Raw genomic sequence first — 24,436 nt, 5'->3', positions numbered from 1 at the left:
ATGCGCTAACTGGTGTTGAGTAAGTGGGGCAGATACTGATAACATACACAAGGGACTGAACTTATTTAGGCTTTTCTGGTCCAGCACTGGTTGAAAGGACACATTCTACTCAGTTACTACCCCTTTTTGCTTCTTAGTAAATGCTTAGCTGTTGGGGTAAGCATGGAGGTCTAATTATGTTGCACCCCAAGTGTACGGTAAGTTTCCCCCACCAAAATGTTTCTCATGCAGCTTGCTAAAGCATACCTTTTGAATTACTATTTGCAAGTAAAATGAAAAAGGCTCATCAACACAGATTCACTTTAGGTAATATTTATTTTTCAAAACCTTGAAGTTTAGGCTCTCTTTAAAATAAGATCATGTTCTTTATGGCAGCATTGTATGTAAACCATCAAAGAAATCCAGTTTACAAAGGTCTAAAATTGGGGACAATTAATCTGAATATTGAAAAGTGAATAAATTAGATTGCCAGGTTCTCAATCCATACAATAAATTGTACTTTGCACTTTTTATGAACTTTTCTTATGTGGCCAATCACAACAGTTCTTGGTCAGTTTTACTTTATCCTGCAACATAATGCAGAAGGTTGTATGAAACAATGTTTCATACATCAGAGAGGCTTGATTTCTTCGGTTGTAGAAAGGTGTGGGTTTTAGCTTAGTCGTCTAAGAAAAAGTAGTTGCCACTCTTCTTCTGATCCACATCCTAAGAAGTAAAACACAAGTTAAAACACCATCCATATGAAATCACTTGCCATTCACTATGGAAGCAGCTTTTGAGCTTTCTCGCTCCTCTTCTGTGAACCCTGCTATCTCCCTTTTGACGAATTTAAGAGATTTTTTTAATTTCCAATGTTGTTGTGGGTTTAAAAGTTAATACAGAGAATATGGAGGTAGATATGTTCAATACAGAGGTATGCTAATAGTCTACATTAGTGGTAGAGATCAGAACAGTCTACAGCAAAGTGAAAAAATGCCCCACAGCTATTGGACAGGGTTCTAAGCAACAGTAGGCACAGCTCCTTGTATAGCTTATATTTTCTCTTGCTTTTGGTAAGGCACTGGCATCCTGGCACAGGTTTATTCTCTTTCTTTTTGTAAAGCTTATTGGAAAAGGTATAAAGATCTACTGCCTTATAAAAGTTTTGTAAACCCTTTTAGTGGGTCTGCTGTGTGTTGCAACTTGAAGTTTGGCGTAGCATAAATCAAAGCGCCAACTGGAAGCACAATCTATGGTAATGGGAACTATGGCCCTCTGGAGCCAGCACCATAGAGTCTGAAATGTATGGCACTAGAGCAAAGAGTTAATGGCCAAGGGCTAGCAGGTCATATCCCCCAGTCACTAGGCTATGAGACACCTACTATCTACTTAACAAGAAATGAAAATTAATTTCATAAAACATTTTTTGAAAAAAAAAAAAGCTGTCAAGACAACTCTTTTCTGTTGCACTAGTAGCCTAGATGAACACCAGAGTAACTTCTCTGCTGTGTTTGGTAATAGATGAATCAGTATAATACACACGTGCAATTTTCTTACCTTAATAGAATTCATTTTGTTTATTCTTGGTCTGTAGTTGTTAGGATCTCTCCTAAACGTGATTTCCAGCTGTGACAAGAACTTGTTCATGCCAGCCAATAGTGTTTGAGGGCTGTAAATAGATAAACACAACATTTTCAGCAACCCTGCATAATTCTTTGCAGTATTTTTTTTTCTTTGCTGATAAAGAAGTTATTATAAACAAGTTATTAATCAATCACTGTTAAAGATGAGGGGCTATTAATAAGCACCATGAAATGAGAAGTATCAACTGTGTTCAGCAGGTCCTTTGATGCTAGTGAAGTAGTAACTGTGTTAGTTTTACATTCAGTAGATTATTTTAGTATTGAAAAAAAAAAGAAGTTAAACATCTGGAGGATCCTAAGGCACAGTTCAAATCTTAAATAAAAACAATGACAGAGCCTCCGACCAGTCCTATTTTTTTTTTTCGGACACTCCCACTTTTTAGACAAAAAATAGGGAGACTGACTTGGGACACGTTCATGATTGTTAATAGGCGAGGCCAAAATATGCTATTTTACACATAAATGTTAGGAAGTATGAATTTTTTTCAGAATCATTATGCTTTCAGTCATTTGCTAAATATTTTTAATTAGTTAGTACAATCAGAGAGCCACTGCATGGGCTGGCTACACTGGGTAACTCAATTCCACATGCTTACTCATAACTATGGATAAAAAATGGAAATCCACATAAAAACATAATTCCATAAAATGTACTTAAAACATACTCTTTACCATTAGATTCCAAAAAAATTGCAGCCAAATGCTTGATTTTTTTTAAACAGGAAAACAAAACGTTTTAAAGCCAACAATTTTAAAAGTTTTTTCCCATGAAATCGCAATACCTTTAAAGGGCCGGTACACCCCCTTTTCAACATTAGTTCATTGAATAGGGTAGCAGCCCACAATGAAGCCCCCTTTATAAATAACCCCTCCCTTCACCCAGCTACAGCCTGTTATCTTTTTAAAAAGCAATTAATACAATTTTGTCTTCTTGTGCAATAAAATTGGGAAATAATTAGGAAAATAATATTTATGTTCAGCACAAGCCCTATATATTAAACCATTGTTAAAGGGTATACCAGTTATATTCTATTTTAATTAAGAATATAATTAAGCTAAATAAGCCAAAGATAGGGTGGTGTTGTTTTAGCACCAGTTAATACAGCGATGCCCATTATGTAGAAGATGAGAGCAAAGGCATTTGTGTGTTACCTGTTAGCAACAGTATCTTTGGAAGGTATACCATCAAACACAATGACTCTGTCAGCAAGATAAGTCGCCATTATAAAATCGTGCTCAACAATAAAAGCCGTCCTCTTGGCGTGGAGAATGAATCTGAAAGGAAACGGAGTGTTACTGATAAGAACAGAAATGCAGATATGCCAAACTACATTTAAGCCATGAGAAACATTACCTTTTGATTACTCTGGCGGCTGTGAGACGCTGTTCAGAATCCAGATATGCTGATGGCTCGTCAATTAGATACACATCCGCAGCTTTACCTAAACATAGAGTTAAGGCCACCCTCTGTAACTCACCACCGGACAAAGACTGCACCTATTTAGGACAGGAGAAGATTTTAGGTTTTATTTAACTAATAAAATATACTGGTACTGGTTCTTTAATTTTCCAGGTCTGTCTGGCCCTTAGCATGGAACTTTAAAATGCGCAGCTCTTTACAAGTGTAAAGTTTCATTGGTGCAGCAATTTGTTTAATTAGTCTAAATTAAGCAGGATGATTAAAACTCACTACCTCAATAATAGTAAATGAAGATCATTTGGTTCTATAAACACCCACCCACGTAATAGAACAAAGTACCAGTAAAGAGTTTCCACGAACAGTCCCGAACATGTTTTCTGAATATGTGACAAAGCTGCAAAGCTATATGCCTCAAAAGCACATCAAATCTGACCAGGGATGTGGTTTGCAAAGGCAAATATAGAACTGTGTCTGCACTCAATCCTACTAAATGGAAAATATATTTAATACCTACATACAGATAATCATACACTATTTTTCACTTTGGTTCGGTTACAAATAATGTGAAAATAGGAAAAGAATCCCTACTGACTCAATCCAAAAGCTGACTGAACAGTGTGATTTTGAAACGTCTCGGAACTGCATTTCTAACGCATGATTTGTGGCGTGATTTAACATGGCAACATAAAAATCTAATATCACAGTCTATCTTAGAAATACAAATCATATTTTGTGAATCTTTGCTGTATAATGACAAATAAAGGATGCAATGTGCACCAGATTACCTCTTGATCTATTATACTTTCAATCTGCATTGGCTTCATCACATCTGTCACAAACTGTGGATGAGTGTAGGCATCTCTGATCTTCTCATGCAGCAACTGGCGAACAGTTCCCTAATTGAACAGAAATGTACAGTGACGCTTGCATTTATATTGATATAACTGTGGTTTCCTCAATCCTTACAGATTATCTATAGTACAAAACGCAGTACAATAAAGATCATGTTCACAACCTGGTGCAGATATATCTGACAGATACCAATATGAACTGCCCCATAATATGTTAAACAACTTAAAAAGAAATATGGAATAGAGAACTTACTGATGATTTGGGGCTGATCTTCTGCGGTTTATAACTCACATTAAGAACGGGCACTTCACCTGAAAATAGTAAACATAAAAGTTAAAGAAGGTCTAACACGCATATTGGGCAAGCAATTAATATAGTATTTCTCCTTACCCCCTTCATCAGGTTTTAGCCTCCCAGCAAGCATTCGGATAAAGGTGGTTTTTCCGGTCCCTAGAAATAGAGGTACACTCTTTATCTGATATCACGCACAGCGGATTTTCTGCCAATAGAGAAATTGCTAATCTACTAGTGGCCAGTGTATGTGCGCACAGCTAGACATGCACATGTTTGGGCTGAAATCTGCCTCCGTGATGCAGTGACAAGCAAATTGCATTCTCGTCACTGCAGATATAAAGGACATATATAAAGCAGAATCCGTGATTTATCCACCAGCACAGAAACCACTGTGTATGACATTAAACTTAAAGGTAAAATGAAAGAACAGCGAAGACAAAAACGGCTAAACAGAAAGCTTAGTACTTAGTCTCTCTGCGCCTTTCTATGGTGAGCAAAGCATATGTTCTCTGAAAAACTTGAGACTCAATGGGGGGATTTCACAAAAGTGGAGGTAGCCCTTTTTTGGAGTAAAACTGGTGGAACTGGTGGAAAACACTTTGTCCTTTAAACGGCATTTATACCACATTTTAACGACATTTTTTCCCGAAATTTTTCCCAACATTTTCAAAATGGAGTAAAGCTCAGTGTAACTCTCTGTCAGACCAATTCTAAGCTCTCCTGTTTTGTTTTGTTTCACCAGTCTCCATTACACACCTCTGGTAGGGGTCCCATTAGGGGATCATGAACATATAAATGGGGATTATCAGACTCATTGTTAGGGGACAAGTTTCTTTCTAACCCTACAACAATAGGTGCAAAAAGCCGCATTAACATTTTAGAAACAAGTAAAAAAAACTGATTTACAAAAGTTTAATCTATATCCTATATGTTAAACATTTTTACCTCACATTTGCATTGTAATGCTAGTTTTAGTTTAATAAATGAGGCAATAACATTTTGAGCAAATATATTGTATACATTTTATTTAAAGGAAAAGTAAAGCTTCCCTGGCAAATTTTTAGTTTTAGCAGCAGTGCCCCCCTCTTTAATCACTTCACTGAAATTTGCCCCAACTTATCTGTGCCCCCATAGCATGTTCAGAACTACAGAGTTGCCTGACAGCATTGCCCCCACCTTTAACTGTGCCCCTTCTGTTTCCAGTAGCCATATTGGTGATCAGCAAACAGCACATACACACTGGTACCCAAACTGGGATACTGGGGTTCAAGGTTGGACTGGCCCAACAGGGCATTGGATAAAGACCTGGTGGGCCCTAGTCCTGTTGGGCCCCTTTTCACTGGGCATGTGGGTTGACCAGTAACCAGTAGGGGCTAGAGAAGTAGTGCGGTGGCAGACTAGTGCAGGGGGTGGGCCCTTGATTCACTTTTCCCCACTAAGAAGGTATTTAGACCCTTACATCTTGTTGAAGAAATTTAGAAAACATTAGAAAGCCCGGCTTGTCCTAAAAAATGTGATGTATAGTTTTCCTAGGCAAAGTAAAATAATCCTTCAGGAAATGCCCCTAAAGTGAAATGACAAAATGAAATGCAAAATCCTGCTGGTAAAATCCTTACTTGGCTGGACAGTTTTTTGGCAAATGGAACCTGACCACTTTATTATTCCTTTTGTATAAAGACGCAAAGGCAATTCGCTACTCAGAGTTTATTAGTAATCAATTTAGATACATGAGCCGTGGCTGCTTGGGAATCAGTGTAGTCTGCAACATACTCAATACTGGGGCAGTTGTCTGGACAAAATGGTTAGCGTACCCCCTGCTGAATTATATACTGGCTGAAGAGTTACTGATAATGCATAGAAGTAGGGTGAATCTCCTGTACCATATACCAGCAGGGGATAACAGATAGCGCTCACAGGATATCTCCTGTATTACATACCATCTGGGCACTATTATATGGCTCAGAGAATATCTCCATCAGAGAATATCTCCTATCGGCTCCCCAGTGTAGATTCTGTTCTATGATTATTTCCATATATCCTAATCAAATTCCCAAAAATAACCCTAAAATGCACTTGCTGATTTTAGCGGCATTGGTGTCCCCATTGTCCCTGTGCTATAGCTCAGCTCACCTATCAATTGGCTTATTATTGCCAGTGATAAGAAACGTATTTTTTTTCCCATGACAGTAGCTTTCAGCTGCCATAGACAGCACGATTCCACTCGCCGTGACAGGGGCAAGCAGGCATGCTTATGGTGGGCAATTTGATAGCTGGTACAGGTATGGGATCCATTATCCGGAAACCCATTATCCAGAAAGTTCCAAATTACGTGAAGGCTATCTCCTATAGACTCCATTATAAGCAAATTATTCTAATTTTTTTAAATAATTTCCTTTATCTCTGTATCAATAAAACAGTGAGTTTGTACTTGATCCCAACTAAGATATCATTAATCCATATTGGAGGCAAAATAATCCTATTGGGTTTCATTAATGTTTAAATTATTTTTAGTTGACTTAAGGTATAGAGATCCAAATTACAGAAAGATCCCTAATCCAGAAAACTCCAGGTCCCAAGCATTCTGGATAAAATTCATGATACTTGTATCATAAATCGTGAGCTGCCCTTAAAAGTGGGAAAAAAGAGGATTTGTCGGAAAATGTAAATATAGCCATTGAAAAAGTCATAACGACAACTGTCTTATATTTTTTTAAGCTCCAAAATATGCACTAGGTCTTATTTTCAGGGGATGTTTTATTTTTCCATGAAGAATACAGTACACATTTGTTGTTGAAAAAAAAAAGGAAATTTATCCTCATGTGCCTTTTTCATTGCCCCCTTTGATCCTCATGTGCCCTTTGATTGCCCCCTTTGATCCTCATGTGCCCTTTCATTGCCCCCTTTGATCCTCATGTGCCCTTTGAATGCCCCCTTGATCCTCATGTGCCTTTTCCATTGCCCCCTCTGTTCTTTCTGTGTCCTCTGATCCTCTTTCTGTGGCCCCCAATCCTCCTGTGTCACATTCTCATTCTTACCGGTACCTGCCCCTCGTCTACTCCTGCCTTCTCTCTCCTGTGCACTGCCTGTGTGGAAGCAGTGTGGATGCGACCGCTGTGCGCTGCCTGCATGGTCTCTCTCGCGCCGTTGCACCGTCACCACTCAATGTGCTGTGACGGCGCGACAGAGACCACGCAGGCAGCGCACAGCGGTCGCATCGCTAGATGGCTTCCATCGGTGGGTGTCTTATTTTCGGGGGGGGGGGGCCTTACTTTCGGAGGATGCCCTATTTTCGGGGGAAACACGGTAGGGGTTTGTGAATTAGGTGGTAAATCCGACAAATCTATCTCCTTTTATTTTGTCTCAATATCACCACTTTTGTGAATCCCCCCTATTGTCTCACAATCCATCAATTCAATATGGGAAACATGAGGGCAGGGGATGAATAACGTATAGCCTCTAGAGGTGAGGACAAACGTTCTATGCAAGTCAAAGGCAGATTATGATGACTTCTCTCATTTATAAATTATGCACATCTGTGTAAAAAGTTTATGCTGTATGATCTCTATCTATATAACTTTACCTATCTACCTCTCTCTCTATTATTCAAACAAACAGAATGAGTTTTTATCAAAAGGTGCAGTATTTCACCACTTCTACAGAAAGACGGAATTAGATCATGGACAACTTTTCATCTCTTTAAACTACATTGAAATTTTCAGAAAAACAGTAAATTACAGCATAGTGTTGATTTAAAAAAAAAAAAAAAAAAGCCTACCATTCTCTCCAAGCATGACCATGATTTCAGAGTCTGTAAACTCCCCAGCGACAATCCTCAGTTGGAACTCTCCCAACAACTTCCTCATGGAGGGGTACTTGTACATGCACATTTTCTTGATATCTTCTTCATTGGCAGTCTCAGCCACTTTAAAAACCAGAGAAGTGTCTCTGAACCTTAAGTTTTCAGTAGGAACGTAGCCATCCAAGAAAATGTTTATGCCTGTTGAGAAATACACACAAACCTGTTATAAAATGCCATTTAGAGAGACTGTAGCAAACGTTACAGGTATAATATACAATAGACATTCACCTATGAATACACTGCATTACCACAAGTAGCAATGCACCTACTTGCCGATTATCTCAGCAGCTATTACCACAGCCCTAGGATAGGCGATGGCAATTGGGGAGACTAGAGGAGACCACATGCTCACCAGTGAGGGCCTGTTGTCTGTTTTAACGATGGTCACAGCCTGCTCCCTAAAAGTGATGTTTGGATAAACCAAATCATGGTGAAAATCATGTGGTGGGGGTTGATGCAGAGAGACCAGTTTAGTCAGGGTTTGGCATCAATGTTAAACCACAGCTACTAAGTTTTTAATTTAGGGCATGTTTATTTTGCAGGTAAATTTTTATGTTAAAAGATAAAAAAAAAAAAAAAAATACCTTCTCTGACACTGAACGGCATGGTTACCACACCATATGCACTTGGGACGCCATACAAGCAGCAAATAAAGTCGGAGAGATAATCCAACACACTGAGGTCATGTTCCACAACAATGATGTAGCTTAAGGAAAGGAAAAGAACACAGTCGAGGGTAAGGGTGCTTATGCACATCAATTATATATACATGAAAACATAATGAAGAAGCAAACTGGAAAAAATATAGGGTGACACATTAAGCAGTATGTTACTTAGGCTTTAGTAGCTTGTACTTCATCTTAAATTACAAGATATTTGCTGAGATTACAGGCAGGCTCAAACAGACATGGAGCATGCAAACTATATTTGTCTATAGTGCTGACATTATAAATAGCTATTTACCCAGCAACTATATGTATATTGTGAGTATAGGAATATTAAGTCTTGGTTCTGCTTCTCTCCGCTCCATGCAGCTGCACCGACAGGCACAGTTTTGGCCTGAGCGCAGCTACACAGAACAGACTGCTTTCGCATTTTTCGGCCCAATCTACGCTCCATGTAGCTGAACAAAGCTGTGTCCGTCAGTGCAACTACAAGAAGCTACAGAAGAGAGCGGGTCTATTTCATTCCATCTGCATCCACAACACAGACGGAGAGAAGTGAAAGTCAATGCTTAATGTGACTTTAGATTTAAAGAAAACAAAAAGTATAAAACCACACCAATGCACCCCCAATAAAGACCCATTTGGCCTACCTGCGCTGGAAATAAAAAGCAGCACAGTGACAATTAATCTTTTGAAGCAATCACTTACACTAAGAATGTGCAGATAAAGCCTGGTTTAAAGAAGCTTATTGTCTGTGGTCTATTTCATATATAACATAAAATATTCCATACAGAATGAACTAAAACATGTATTAAACAGATGTGCTTTGTGTGTAAATAGTTTATAATATCTTGTAAATATAAATGCAAAACATAAAATAGTCTTACCGATCTGGATTAATCAGAGATCTGATGGTAATAGCAGCCTTGAGGCGTTGCTTGACATCTAAATAACTAGATGGCTCGTCAAACATAAAACTATGATAAGAAAATAGAAACATCACCAAATCATACATGTAAAACTTACATGAGTAAATCTGGTAAGTATAAAGAGATAGAATCTTATACTTGAATAATCATTGATCCTAGTAGTTAATACACAGGAAACTGTGTTTGGTTAACATTAGTTATCCATTTGCAAATACTTCCCTTTTAACATGAGATATCATTGGCATTACACGATTCAGTTACATAAAAGCTATTTCTTTTGATTATTGTTGAAAATTCATAAATAAAGCAGGTTAATCTACAGTATATTAAAGCTACATTTAAAAATTAATTTAAGAACCTATAACTACATTCTCTTACTTTTTACAGAAAAGACAGATGTATTTTTTCAATATTGTGTGTATAGCGATGTTTAAGTATTTGATTTCTTATTTCCCCATCACACTGGATGGATATTTTCTTCCTTAAATAATTTAGTGAGTTAAATATGCAAGTCTTTTATCATGAGCTATGAGTTCCAGAACTGTTTTTTGTCATTCTTCCCAATCTACAAACCACAAGTTTACTGTATAATTATTTAAGCAGCCAAATAACTCATAAGAATAAATCTTACATGTCTGCTCTCTGGATACAGACAACCGCACAAGCAAACCTCTGTAGCTCTCCCCCAGAAAGATCCTCCACGTTTCTGTCTCTCAGATGAGTAAGGTCTGTAAAACATGTGTTTATTAGCAGTAATCTCCTCCAAGTCTGTGCATACTGTATCTTTCGACAAGAGAACAAGTGCTGGAAAATTTAGGAATTACATTGAATTAAGTAAACACTAAAAAGTTCTGTGACAATACAAAGAAACAATATCAAAGGCTGCTCTGTCATTATGCCAGTCAAAAGTCTGATGTGGCTCATATATACAAAATATGTAAACATCCATGGTAAAGGGCATTTAAGCATCATACAACCAGTTATGAGGCCACAGGCTGAGCACTTCTCTATAGGTTATTATAGTGTAAGTTCTCAAGTGAGCCATTATATCAATAAGTTATTCAGAGCCCACCAAGTGCTAGAAGGTTTTTTGCTGGATTTATGAGAGCTGCACTGAACCTTCTAGCGGTAAAAGCAGGGGAAATAATACATGACCATACATTAATGTACAGCCTATATTAAAGATTTTATACTCACCTAGTTGATCACATACAGATTTCTGTGTCTTTGTCTCATCTTTTCTATCCAATATGGTACCCACAGGTCCCTGTGTACATAATTAAAAGAAAACAAAAAGTTTTTTTATTACATAAATGTTAACAGTGCATCCTACAGTTATAGGAAATCTCTGTAAATTTTGTAAATGCACTATAGTAATAATTAAGCAAGCAATTCATACCAAACTAAAATGTAGTTAACAGATTCTAGAAAATAAAAAGTGCAATTACCTTTGCAGCTTTTGGAATTTGGTCCACATACTGAGGTTTAATGATGGCCTTCAGGTCATCCTCCAAAATTTTGGTGAAGTAATTCTGCAACTCTGACCCCCTGAAATAGGTCAAGATCTCCTGCCAGTCTGGAGGATCCTTGAAAATAAATACAATAATGAGGAAACTATTTATATTATAGTTCTCTTTAGAGAGGAAAAAAAAAAAAAAAACACACAGAATGGAAAACAAGCACTACAAGCAAATTACTAAACAAGCTCTTCGCATCAATTTAAATGCTATTCAGAAACTTAAACTGTGGGCAAAAAACAAATTCCAAAAAACCCCCCAAAAAACAGGTAAGAAGGTGGCACTACCCTGCGACACAATGCTCCGCCTTCTTGGTATATTTTTTCCCCAGGAAAAATGCCAGCCCATGGGGAAAGTGACTGATTTAATTCACTGAAGGAGCATACAGTGGCACAGCTCCAATGAATTATGGTTTTCTTGTCCTTTAAGATCTCTCTAAAAATCACATTAAAAAAAAAAAAAACACATTCTATCTTTGAAAACAGAAGAGTTCAACACCGCCATAGACTGAATGAAATCAGTCAACCAGCATACCAATTATATTATTCAGCTGTCATTGAAATTTGGCAGCCTATACTTACATCATGCTTTCCAAGGTTTGGCTTCTGCTTTCCAGCCAAAATTTTCAATGCTGTAGATTTTCCGATACCATTTGTACCAACCAACCCAAGTACTTCTCCAGGTCGGGGAATAGGCAACCTTTATACAACCAAATCATTTGTTAAAATATATACAGTTTGTAATCCTCATGGCTGCAGATTAAATTAAAAAAATTAAAAAAGTCAGCACTGTCCAACTATTTCCAGGTAGTGACATAGTACTTGCTCATGGGCCAGATTATATAAACAGATAGTGTCATACAGAGCAAACTAAGGAGCCCACAGGCAAGCGGGGAGAAATAAAAATGCCTTGCAGTGGTACACCAAGTCCAGGGTCCTCCATGAGGACAGTAAAGATCTAAGCACCAGAAGTACTGCTGGTGAACTCTTTCATGTTTGATAGATATGCCCCTTTAAAAAGAACCTAGCTCATAGCATCCACAGAGTGGTACTTCCTATGTACACAGTATAATTCAGGAAGAGACAAATGAAATGTTTCTATTTTTCCACCTTAATTCAATTCTGTAATTTGCAGCATCTAACTCAAATATTCAAGAATCACTCACCTGTGAAGTTTAAAGGCATTGGCACAATATCTGTGGGTTGTTTCCTTCTCCAGATTGCTCGGCAAGTTGACAATTGACAATGCTACAAAGGGACATTTCTGTAAGAAAACAGAATAATATATTACACAACTGGTTTAACTACTTGCAATCGTTTACTCTATTTTACCAATATTCACACTTGAGGCTCAACTTAAGCAACAGCCCTGCTCCACAAAATCAACTAGCATACATACACATCTGAAAAAAAATGTCTGCTGCCAATATCAGCTGTCCCTAGCTACTGTAAATGTTAAAATTAAAAAATTGTTTACCTTGATACAGATACCACATCCAATGCACAAGGTTTCGGATATCCATACAATTTTACTTTGTGGAGTCACTTCAATGCACAATTTTCCTACAAAAAAAAAATAAATGCACTAATTACAAACTAAGCACTTCAATTGTTGTTGGGCATAAAGCAGCACAGAAAAATAGAATATACAGAATACTGATTCTATATATTCTATTTTTCTGTGCTACTTTATGACCAACAACAATTTATCAAAAATAATATCACAGCTTATAAAAAAGTTTTTTAAAAGACATTACACAAATACACAATTAATATGGATGCTGCCAGTCCCCAAAGAGCTGCACACTAATTTACATTTTTTAAATTCTTAATTAAATCTAAATCTGAATCATAACCGAACTGAAACGTCACTTACCCATCCTTACAACAGGGCAACTCTTTTTGCATTCTTGACGACATTTCTTTGGCTTGCATTTGTCATGATTGACAATAGCTATTCTCGTTAGTTTGTCTGCCATATTGTCTGGTATAACTGTAGCTTTGTTTTTCAATGGACACCAACTTTAACACCTGGGAAAACAAAATAGTAAAATTTTGGGTCAGAACTGCATTTAGGGTAAACTGCCACAAAAAAAGCACCATTTAATTTCAAGTGCTTTTATTGAAACAAAATGTTTAAAAGAGAAAATCAGAGGAAAAAGAAAAATCATGTTGTGGTGGAGGGCATTGTGCCAGTGAGGTAAACTGTGAACCATCAGGTAAATGGAGTTTTCTGTTACACTAGTAAATGCTTTTATTACATTCCGGAACTTCTAACACAGAAGGTAGATGGATCTAAGGGCTCTGGCACACGGGGAGATTAGTCGCCCGCGGCAAAACTCCCTGTTCGCGGGCGACTAATCTCCCCGTGTGCCAGAGCCCTAAGGCTGACTTCCTCAGAGTGACTTCAGTGAATGGGATGCCATAGCACCCATCTGATGTGCAATGGAACAGATAAGGCAAGGTTGCTACAGGTAACTACACTTAAGTAATTTAGCACCTATGTTTATAAAGTAGGCCTTCTACATTTTACAGAAATTAAGCAATTTATGGACCCCATTTTAAGTTAGCTGTCAAAAAATATATGAATCAAAGTATGTTTGCAAACCCAAGTGCAATTCACACTGATCTGAATCAGCAGACAGAGAGGGGTAGATGGTTTAGTGCATGTCAACAAATGTATTGTTCTAAGACAAGAATCAGCAACAAGTTGCTACAACTCATGGCACCTCATTAGTCTGGTATGGTTGGAAAGGAACAATCTGGAGATTCTTGGCTCCCATACTGTCAGAGTAATTAATTGTAAATAATCAGTACAAAAGGATACAGATTGTATCTAACAGTTTGATCTCTATATACCTGTGTTTTTTGTTAGCATAAACATATTCCACAAAGCTGTAATAAGAACAGTACAGGTATGGGATTAGTTATTTGAAACCTTTTATCCAGAAAGCCCCAAATTACAGGGATGCCATCTCCCATAAAGACCATTTTAATAAAAAAAAAAAAAAAATCAATTTTTTTTTTTTTTTTTAAATGATTTCCTTTTCTCTGTAATAAAATAGTACCTGGTACTTGTGTAATATATATTTAATGCTCATTTAAGGCAAAACATTCCTGTTGGGTTTATTAATGTTTAAATCACTTTTATAGCAGACTTAGGTCTGGTACAGGTATGGTCATCCAAATTACAGAAATATCCTTATATGGAAAACACCAAGCCCCGAGCATTCTGGATAACGGATCCTATACCTGTATAATATTCTGTTTATAGCTCTACTAAATCAATTCTCAGAATTCTGCTAGTTCCCGTGTTATTACTCTCTCCATGCAGACCCAGATAAGATCCTTCAAGCAATAGCAAGCTGGCAGTTGTGTAAAATGCTATCTACTTTATCCAGTAACACTGAATCATGTAAATACACAGACCATCATAATTACCAAGGCACTGTGCTTCTTCACCATCTACCTCCCTTACCTGCATCACTAAAACAAGTCACTTTCCAATTATCTGCCGCCTCTATAAGCTGCATATCATTCCACTTAATGACAAATGATCAGCAGGTATTCGGTCTGACAAGCTAGCCTCAAAACACAAGTATTTTCCTATACAGGGGTGTGAAGCTCAAGGCGGAATGGCCAGGAAAAGGAACTTTGGCAGAATGAAAAGTAATCCAGGCATGTCACATTTACCATTACATATGATACCTACTCAGTGGAAACATATAGCAGAGCACATGTTTAGTACTAGAAAGTGAATTCATTTCTAATTTGCATAAATAACATTTAAAAAGCAACAGTTTTAGAGTTTACTACTTCTCTACATAAAGACGTTTGGATATGGGAATAATGACTTCCACAAATAAGATCTAGTGAGTATATCTGCCAAAGGTAAGCACTCATTAGCCAGCACCAAGCGAGACTGTTCTGCAGCCTTATCTCCCAAAGCCACACATGCTGATGCAAGCACACACTCCTCTCATTCACAGCTGTCATGCCCAAAACACTATTATTCCAATAAAAGAGGCCCTATTCAGCCTAGCAATGTTCTGCAGTACAGGCTGGGCATGGAATGTTGGGCACATTGAGAAAGAGTAAGTGTATGAAGGCACAATTCCCCTGCGGCTGTGCAGCTGGTACAGAATGAGATGAGCCTGTAGAGCTGGGAGCTGCCGCTCGCCCCTATGGAGGGAGGCTGGCTCGTAGCAGTGCCCAAATGTTAGAGTGAAACATGCCTGGGGCAGGGGCTGTGTATAATTGGTAAGCTGCATGGATGCCCTGACTCACACTCGCTGCTGCATGGGTGCCCTGACTCACACTCGCTGCTGCATGGGTGCCCTGACTCACACTCGCTGCTGCATGGGTGCCCTGACTCACACTCGCTGCTGCATGGGTGCCCTGACTCACACTCGCTGCTGCATGGGTGCCCTGACTCACACTCGCTGCTGCATGGGTGCCCTGACTCACACTCGCTGCTGCATGGGTGCCCTGACTCACACTCGCTGCTGCATGGGTGCCCTGACTCACACTCGCTGCTGCATGGGTGCCCTGACTCACACTCGCTGCTGCATGGGTGCCCTGACTCACACTCGCTGCTGCATGGGTGCCCTGACTCACACTCGCTGCTGCATGGGTGCCCTGACTCACACTCGCTGCTGCATGGATGCCCTGACTCACACTCGCTGTTGCATGGGTGCCCTGACTCACACTCGCTGCTGCATGGGTGCCCTGACTCACACTCGCTGCTGCATGGATGCCCTGACTCACACTCGCTGCTGCATGGATGCCCTGACTCACACTCGCTGCTGCATGGATGCCCTGACTCACACTCGCTGCTGCATGGATGCCCTGACTCACACTCGCTGCTGCATGGATGCCCTGACTCACACTCGCTGCTGCATGGATGCCCTGACTCACACTCGCTGCTGCATGGATGCCCTGACTCACACTCGCTGCTGCATGGATGCCCTGACTCACACTCGCTGCTGCATGGATGCCCTGACTCACACTCGCTGCTGCATGGATGCCCTGACTCACACTCGCTGCTGCATGGATGCCCTGACTCACACTCGCTGCTGCATGGATGCCCTGACTCACACTCGCTGCTGCATGGATGCCCTGACTCACACTCGCTGCTGCATGGATGCCCTGACTCACACTCGCTGCTGCATGGATGCCCTGACTCACACTCGCTGCTGCATGGATGCCCTGACTCACACTCGCTGCTGCATGGATGCCCTGACTCACACTCGCTGCTGCATGGATGCCCTGACTCACACTCGCTGCTGCATGGATGCCCTGACTCACACTCGCTGCTGCATGGATGCCCTGACTCACACTCGCTGCTGCATGGATGCCCTGACTCACACTCACTGCTGCATGGATGCCCTGACTCACACTCACTGTTGCATGGATGCCCTGACTCACACTCGCTGCTGCATGGGTTATAACAAACGCCATTCCATTAAACTAAACCTCTTCATACGATACCCCCGACGGCAACTCACCCTATTAGAATTTTCACGCAGTTAATTAAAAAAGCGAATCCCCCGCAAAATAACTAGCCATTGCAAAAGAGCCGGCTTAGACGGACTCACAGCTGACTGCGGCCTCACGTTGTGTCTACACCTACTCATTTAGCTAGACGCAACCATTTACTGTAATACCCACCCGGGCCACTTACCGCAGGAAAAGATATTCAGCTATGGGTGACGGCGGAAATGTTAAACACTGGGGGGAAGGAGGGAGATAAAGCGGCCTACCACCTCCCCTCTTCTCCCCGGCCAGCAGCGTGGAAGCCACACGATGAGAAACCGGCCAAAATGGCCGGCGCCCCTTTCCTTCTCGCGCTAGCCCGGCGTAGGAAAGCGTTGCGTGCCAGTGTGAAACGCACGACGCGGCTCCTTCTAACATCGCCTGTCTAACGTCATCGAGAAGCGCGGAAAGAACAGAGGAGTGGCGGTCTGGTAGGGTTGGTTTTGAATTTGGCTTGTGGGCTGCTGTTATTTTCAAGGGCACAGCCAGAAGCGCTGTAGTCATTTCTCATGCTTTCTTTGTTAGTTCCATTGCCTTTTAGGTTAGCTTGATTCGTTGCTTTTTTTTTTTTAGCATTTTGCCATTTGTTACGTTATTGTTCCCCATATCTGCTCACCCAGGGGCCCCCTGTCAGAATCACTGGTTCGGTCCGTATGGGTTTCACTTAGTCTCTGGCAGTGCTTGCTGTGTACGTGACCTTACGTTGCTTACACTGTCTGGGAATCTGACTGGCTCTGTGCTCCCAGTGTTTGCCACTCATTAAAGGAGATGTAAACTTTAAAGACAAATTTGCCTAATGAAATAAAATGTAATTCTAAGCAACTTACCAATATAAATTCATTAAATAAATTCAGTTACTTTTGTTATTTCCATTGAAAGCCGCCTGGCCCTTGCTACACTGCTGGTTTTGTCGTTCAAAACAGTGTAATAGAATTCGGTCTTACATGCCTCTTCACCCTTGTGTTAATAAGCTGGCTGATATGTTTCAAGTCATAACCACCAGGGCAGAAAATAGAACTGACATCTAATTAATCATATATTTTAAACTTTAAAATTTTCACCATTCAGCAAAATAACATTTTTGGATTTGTATCCCCTTTAAAATCAGAGTGTTTCATGCCTTGTTGCTATCTGGGTTTTCATAAAAAATCTGCCACAAAATCCTGGATTAATGAATGCTGCCAGTGGACTGTGCATGACGTAGTTGATTACATGCTATCAACCTTCTTACTAACAATAGAATCTGAAATGTGCAGAGAATGGCAGAAGGCTTGGCAGTGTGGCACTGACATTGTATGCATAAAACCCACAATATTAATAAAAAAATAAAAATAAAATCAGTTTTCTAAATCAAATAACCCCAATCCAGCTGCAGGACACTTGCAGTTAAATCAAGTGTTGGAGCTGGGGGAGGGGTGCCCATCTTCTTTCCACAGACTGCCCTGTGCATACATCAGTCTTGTAGATGAGAGGACAGTCTAAGGCCTATGCCTAGGGCAGTGCCTGTTATAAATTGGGTGCTGGCAATACTTTTACCCCCACCTTCTAATCCCCTCAGTGCAATCCACTCCTCCAGACATGCTGTCTGGTGGTGGGCCCTATGAAGCTAATCCAGCAGTTGGCCGAACATCAGTAGGAGAACCACATCCATAGCCTAATGTAATCCTCAACCAACAGGGTTTTCCAACATTCATGACCCAATAACTGAAGCCCTGATCATATACATGGACCAGCAAGCTTGCAGTCAGTGTCTGTTTGTGTATGGCTAGCATTTCAATCACTTCAGTGCTATATCATTACATATATTTACTTTCTATTATCACAAGACAAATCTAAATGATATTCCTAGTAAGGGTTTAATTTATGGACCATTTTAAAGAGAGTGTAAAATAATAGACAGATGCATCACCTAATAAACCGTAAAACCTCAATTTTAAGTACCCTGGTTTTAAATTTAACATTTAACATTGTTTTTTGTGGTCCCATCAATTTATAATGAATTTCAATGAGTACTTTTCCCTGATTTTACATAATGTTTTCCAAGATTTTACATTTAAATTTTTTCATATCTGTGAATATGTCCTCTGTGAAGTTGAGATGAATACTTTTCCATTGTATTGTCTGTAGTCAGTTCCACTTAGTCTGCACCTCATACAGTCATACACAAATCACTTCTTGCTTTAGGTTGTGCATCTGAGTATTCTTGCCCATAATCCCCCCCATAGTTTAACATTAATGCTGAACTGCTTAACCCTTGTTATTAACACAGTAAATATTTCATTTCTAAGTAAAACTAACTCCTGTGCTTATAGCCTTTGAGTACTTTGAAGATTACATTGCTTAAACACATTTTCCTAATTTTACATTTTTTTTACATATTTTTTTTCTAGTCCCCTGAAAAAAACAAAATTGAAACTGTACTGTATTCGCATCCTAGGGGCTATCTGTTATTTACTTAAGCTTTAATAAGTATTCACCCACTTGACTCAAGAACTGTTCATTTGTTGTTTGTTTTATTTTGCTTTTTTGGGATGCATTTATACATTTGTTTTTTCTTTTCCCTTTACTGCATAGTTGTCCCAAAGAAGACAATTCTAAATTAGGTGCAGCACTGATATAGCTACACAAAATGATAACACACAGAGTTCTACCAACATTACTTAAAATTTACTCCATTAGTTAGGCCAGTGCTGTCCAACTGGCGGCCCGCAACCCCCCTCTGTGTGGCCCCCCACCTGTCTGGCTGCTTTGATGGCTTACTCTTGTGTAAGCTTTAAATGGTATCAGTACTGTGATTAACTGCCACCCCTGCATGTTTCACACCTCAGATCAGGCTGTAATCCCCCTGTATTGTTTAAAAATGTAATCCCCTGTGGTGTTCACACCTTTTAATCTCTGCATTGTTTACCCCTTGCAGTGTTCACACCTCAGGCTCAGGCTGTAATCACCCAAATTGTTCACCTATTCACACCTCAGAGCAGTAGAAACCCACAAATAAACCCTGCACACTACAAAAAGAACATATACTGAGGTGGTACAGCAATTAAAAAGTTTTTTTTAATATATAGTTATTGTGCAGACTGTAGGAGCAGTGCCAGCATTGTGTCACTGTAGGCTGCCTGTGTGTGCCATCACTGGGCAGGGTAGGGCAGAGTATGGCATGCACAGGCAGCATAGGACAGGCAGAGTATGGCACACACAGGCAAGGTAGGGAGGGCAGAGTATGGCACACACAGGCAGCATAGGACAGGCAGAGTATGGCACACACAGGCAAGGTAGGGAAGGCAGAGTATGGCACACACAGGCAGGGTAGGGCAGGCAGAGTATGGCACACACAGGCAAGGTAGGGCAGGCTGAGTATGGCACACACAGGCATCATAGGGCAGGAAGAGTATGGCACACACAGGCAGGGTAGGGAAGGCAGAGTATGACACACACAGGCAGGGTAGGGAAGGCAGAGTTTGGCACACACAGGCAGGGTAGGGCAGGCAGAGTTTGGCACACACAGGCAGGGTAGGGCAGGCAGAGTATGGCACACACAGGCAAGGTAGGGCAGGCTGAGTATGGCACACACAGGCAGGGTAGGGCAGGCAGAGTTTGGCACACACAGGCAGGGTAGGGCAGGCAGAGTTTGGCACACACAGGCAGGGTAGGGCAGGCAGAGTATGGCAGGCTTTTGCTGTACCATTGAGTATGGTCATGTGATAACATGGTTGTGGTTTCAAGTGGGTGTGGTTTAAAAAGGGGGAGTGGTCAAAACTGGCTTCCATTACCGGCCCTCCAACACGTAGGCCGGAAAAATTCCGGCCCTCGGTACCACAGAAGTTGGACAGCACTGAGTTAGGCAAATAAATCTCTAATAGATTAAACATCCATTTAAATAGAAATGTTATTATTTTTTCTTTCTCAGGTTCAACAACTCAAAGCTACATCTGACTGCCTTTTTCCAAAAAGAACCAGGTGTGGGATTTTTATATTATAACTATTAACGTACCAATGTCCTTCTCACTGTATGTGTATGCATGTGATTTTTTTTTAAATTCTTTTTCTACCCTTTTAATTAAACAGGCTTATACAATGCAATTTTGCTACTGCTGTTCGGATATTGATCATACAATTTAATGCAACAATCTGAAACTACCATTCAAACTGAAATTGTAGAATAAAGCCCTAAAAACAAGAAATCATTCTGAACATGAAATAGTTGGCACCAGTCGTACAAAAGCGACTTCCTGGAAATGCATTGTAGGTTCCCCCAAGGATATAATCAGATACACAATACATGCACAGATTTTATCGTTATCTGACCAAAATTTTCTAACCTGATCGACTAAAGCTTACTTAGTTTTTACCTTTCCTTCTCCTTTAATATCATGTGACTATAAAGCTATAAACAATGTAAGGTGATAGTTGCAGGTAATGCAGCTATATGGATTATTCTCAAATTCAGATATGCAAATTTTAGTTCATAATTACTGCAGTGTTGAATGAATGAATTTTGTATTCAGATAGATTTAAAAACTTTAGAACCAGTGCACAGTTACCTAGATAAATAGTTATACATTCTATGTCACTATACAGAGTTGTGGTAAAAATGTTTCCTTCTACTCCTACCCTTTTCACTCTTATTTTTTCTTACAGGAAATGACAACACCTAACAAAACTCCCCCTGGTGCTGATCCCAACCAGCTAAAAAGGACTGGCACTGTTCGAGAAATAGGCTCACAAGCTGTTTGGTCTTTATCGTCCTGTAAACCAGGTACCTTTACTGTGCTTATTTTGTTTATTTTAATTGGTCAGCAGACCCATACCTGAAGCTTATTTCTCTTTACATATTTCAAGGTAGTGCACCTCTGTGATGATAATCAATGACCAATAAATGATCACTAACCAAATTCAGTATGCACCTAACCAGTGTCCAGTCAGTTAGTGGTGGCCTAAGACTAAGAACAACTACTTTTCAGTTATAAAGTAATAACTGAAGAAATAAATGAATGAAAAATGTAATTGTCTACACTCAAGCTTCTAGGAATCTAGACAGAGTAATTTGACAGGGAATCTTATACCAAGTTTTGATCATAACTATGATAACTCAGAATATGGTGGTGGGATTACAGAAAAACACACATCATAGTGCAAATAATGAGAGAAAAATTATATTGGCCTAAGATAGCATCAAAACATGCAACATGCTCCCAGTATTTTTTTACCTCAAAATAGGGGTCTTTGTCAGAAACACAGAATAAAGAAACAAAAAATGAAGGCCATCAACTAGGTATTACTTGGAGGCACCCACAGCAGAAGAGTAGCTTGTAAGGTATCATTAATATTAATTGTGAAAGAGTCTATTTCCTATATCCATTTTTCTTTAATTCCTATTCCTTTCTTTTTTTCAAGGGTTTGGAGTTGACCAATTAAGAGATGACAATTTAGAAACCTACTGGCAGTCAGATGGATCGCAGCCTCATTTAGTCAACATACAGTTTCGGTAAATGCATAATATATGGTTGTTATACAAGTCACAGGCTCTGTTATCACAACTTTGGACACCGTAGATTCCAGAAAAAGAGATCTTTCCACAGTGTGGACCACCATGTATTAAGTCCAAAGAGCCAAAAATGGAAAAAAAATTTTGAATCAGAATTTCTTTATATTAGGTTTTTCCAATAATCTATCCAGTACCTTTTATATAGTATCAGTGGTTACATCCTACTCATTTCTATAACTAACCACAAAGGAAAAAGGGCATAAACGTTCTGTAAACACACACAAATTCATATACTGGTTGGGTGCACAAACTATTGCTAGCTATTCATTGGTTTGTATGGGTGACACAACCAGAACAAATTGTGCCTATGTTTCTAAGGTAACCCTTAAATTAATTTCCTAAGGCATAGGAAGATTGATTAACTTCTCTGCATATTTTGAAGGAGAATAAAGTAGTATAAAAAGGATAAAGTTTCTGAATAAGGGGTATATTTAGCAAAAAGAAATAGGGTTTAGCTTTTGGAACTAGGCACAACAGTCCCCGGTAGGGTGACATGTATTTATATTGTTGATTTTTGTTGTGCTATAGGGAATTTAAAAAAGATACAGGTTTGCATACATGCATTACCGTTGCTTTGTTAATAATAAGATAGGCATTCAGTTCAATATTATAGCCACGTTCCTATCAGTGATATGATCTAATTACAGATAAATACAAAGAGCCAGTGATTGTGTCTTGTACAGTTTAGCTGGTCAATGTTTCAATCATCTGTCATTCACCCTAGGCTGGGGTAATGTGTTCCTCTGGCAGGCTGGAGTACTGTTTACTCTCGTACTCTGCCTGCTACAAGATCACGCAACCTCTAGCCTAACATCAATGACAGATAGAACTCTCCAGTATCCTGTGTCCATTTTAGCTGGTCAGACCCTGGGGAAAGACTTTTAATACTGGGTGTCATAATGATATTTTCTATTTCTCTTGTAGAAGGAAGACAACTGTTAAGGCTTTGTGCATTTATGCTGATTACAAATCAGACGAGAGCTATACTCCTAGTAAAATATCGGTCAGAGTGGGAAACAACTTTCACAACCTCCAAGAGATTCGGGTAGGCTTATTTACTTGCAATATTTTTATTTCCGAAAAGACTCTTCACCTTTAAGTTTTAATCAAAAGAAAAGCTGGCTGGTTTGAAGGTCGTTGTAATCTTTTTTTTGAACACATTTTAACCCTTTCCACTCCAGTACTGAACTCGTGGTTTTGATGGACTGGCTTTGTTATAATAAGTGACAGTGTGGGCCAAAGGATAAAACTTCACAGTCACTGCTGAGCTAATCACCACTGAAATATGAATTTAAAGTAACCCTTGTTGACATGTCAAAACAGTTTACATGACAAAACAGTTAACATAATTAATACAAAGCTATGCACTGCAGACTACAATTCACAATTAAAACCACTTTTAAAACCAGAACACCTGTCTGAGGGGCAGCTGACTGTATGTAAGTAAAACTTTCATAAGGACGCGTTACTGAGCAGTGCATGCTAAGAGCAATTTGACACATCACTTACAAGCAGTGTTACAGACTTTTGACTAAGTTCAAACAGCAGAAACAACTATATAGTTTCACTTGCTGAGATATTCATGATCAATTAATGGATGGCCTGCCAATTTTGAGCTGGGAGATATGAGTACAGTGGCCATTTTGCAATGGCATATTCTCCAGTTCTATTATTGTCATTGTTGTTGCCCATCACTGCTATAGCATATGTAAAAAAAATCCCCTGTATTACATAGTTACATAGGGTTTAAAAAAGACCAGAGTCCATCAAGTTCAACTTGCCAATCTATACACTCACATACATAAACTATATATACAAACATTAATGCTAACTGTAGATATTGGGCACATGAAAGCATATATAGTTCATCATATTTAGTAAACTGAAAACTCATGATTTTAGTGAAAGACCATGTAACTTGCTTGACATTTTTGTTTGCCTACCACTGGAAAATTAGGGCCATTTATTCAAGTTTTGCAGGTTAGGCCTGCTTATATCCTAGATAAAAATAGTCTTCTGTGCCTCTATCACTGTTTACTGGGGGGGAGGGGACAGAGGGTGGGGCAGAGGGTGCAAGGAAGCATGGTACAAATTTTGCTTTGGGCCGGTGGGTGTCTAATTCCACCAATGCACACCATGCCTATGTCATCAAGTAATTTCTTGAGATCAGTTATGTTGTGTCACTGTTCTTCCCAG

The 24,436-nt window shown here is 39.5% G+C and overlaps 2 protein-coding genes across 6 annotated transcripts in view; one reads left to right on the top strand and one right to left on the bottom strand.

The window, feature by feature from the left end:
- Window positions 1–296: 296 nt before the first annotated feature.
- Window positions 297–16,965, bottom strand: abce1 (ATP binding cassette subfamily E member 1). Of its 2 annotated transcripts, none has more exons than XM_031897540.1 (18): window positions 16,828–16,965; window positions 13,034–13,188; window positions 12,635–12,720; window positions 12,324–12,421; window positions 11,740–11,857; window positions 11,090–11,227; window positions 10,839–10,908; window positions 10,273–10,369; window positions 9,600–9,689; window positions 8,632–8,753; window positions 7,964–8,185; window positions 4,285–4,344; window positions 4,147–4,205; window positions 3,828–3,938; window positions 2,977–3,119; window positions 2,775–2,897; window positions 1,537–1,648; window positions 297–705 (listed from the first exon to the last, which is right to left on the bottom strand). In XM_031897540.1, exons 2-18 carry the CDS (start codon window positions 13,134–13,136, stop codon window positions 658–660), a joined length of 1,800 nt encoding a protein of 599 aa, XP_031753400.1. In that variant the 5' UTR covers window positions 13,137–13,188; window positions 16,828–16,965; the 3' UTR covers window positions 297–657. The 2 variants fall into 2 exon arrangements, with proteins under 2 accessions (XP_031753400.1, NP_001005628.1); NM_001005628.1 differs by having other exon boundaries at window positions 16,841–16,959.
- anapc10 (anaphase promoting complex subunit 10) overlaps window positions 16,920–24,436 on the top strand; it is a 28,831-nt gene continuing 21,314 nt past the window's right edge. The window contains exons 1-5 of one of the 4 annotated variants that reach the window (XM_012962247.3): window positions 16,920–17,123; window positions 20,603–20,652; window positions 21,334–21,451; window positions 22,090–22,180; window positions 23,165–23,285. In XM_012962247.3, the coding sequence (XP_012817701.1) occupies window positions 21,337–21,451; window positions 22,090–22,180; window positions 23,165–23,285 (327 nt within the window). In that variant the 5' untranslated portion in view covers window positions 16,920–17,123; window positions 20,603–20,652; window positions 21,334–21,336. Of the gene's footprint in view, window positions 17,234–20,602; window positions 20,653–21,333; window positions 21,452–22,089; window positions 22,181–23,164; window positions 23,286–24,436 lie in introns of those variants that run through there. The other 3 variants (XM_012962250.3, XM_012962253.2, NM_001016392.2) reach the window with 3 other exon arrangements.

This window comes from Xenopus tropicalis, chromosome 1 (genome assembly GCF_000004195.4).
Source record: "Xenopus tropicalis strain Nigerian chromosome 1, UCB_Xtro_10.0, whole genome shotgun sequence".
Classification (NCBI taxonomy): Eukaryota; Metazoa; Chordata; class Amphibia; order Anura; family Pipidae; genus Xenopus; species Xenopus tropicalis.
Note: the sequence above shows the minus strand (reverse complement) of the source record. Positions and strands in the feature narration are given on the sequence as shown.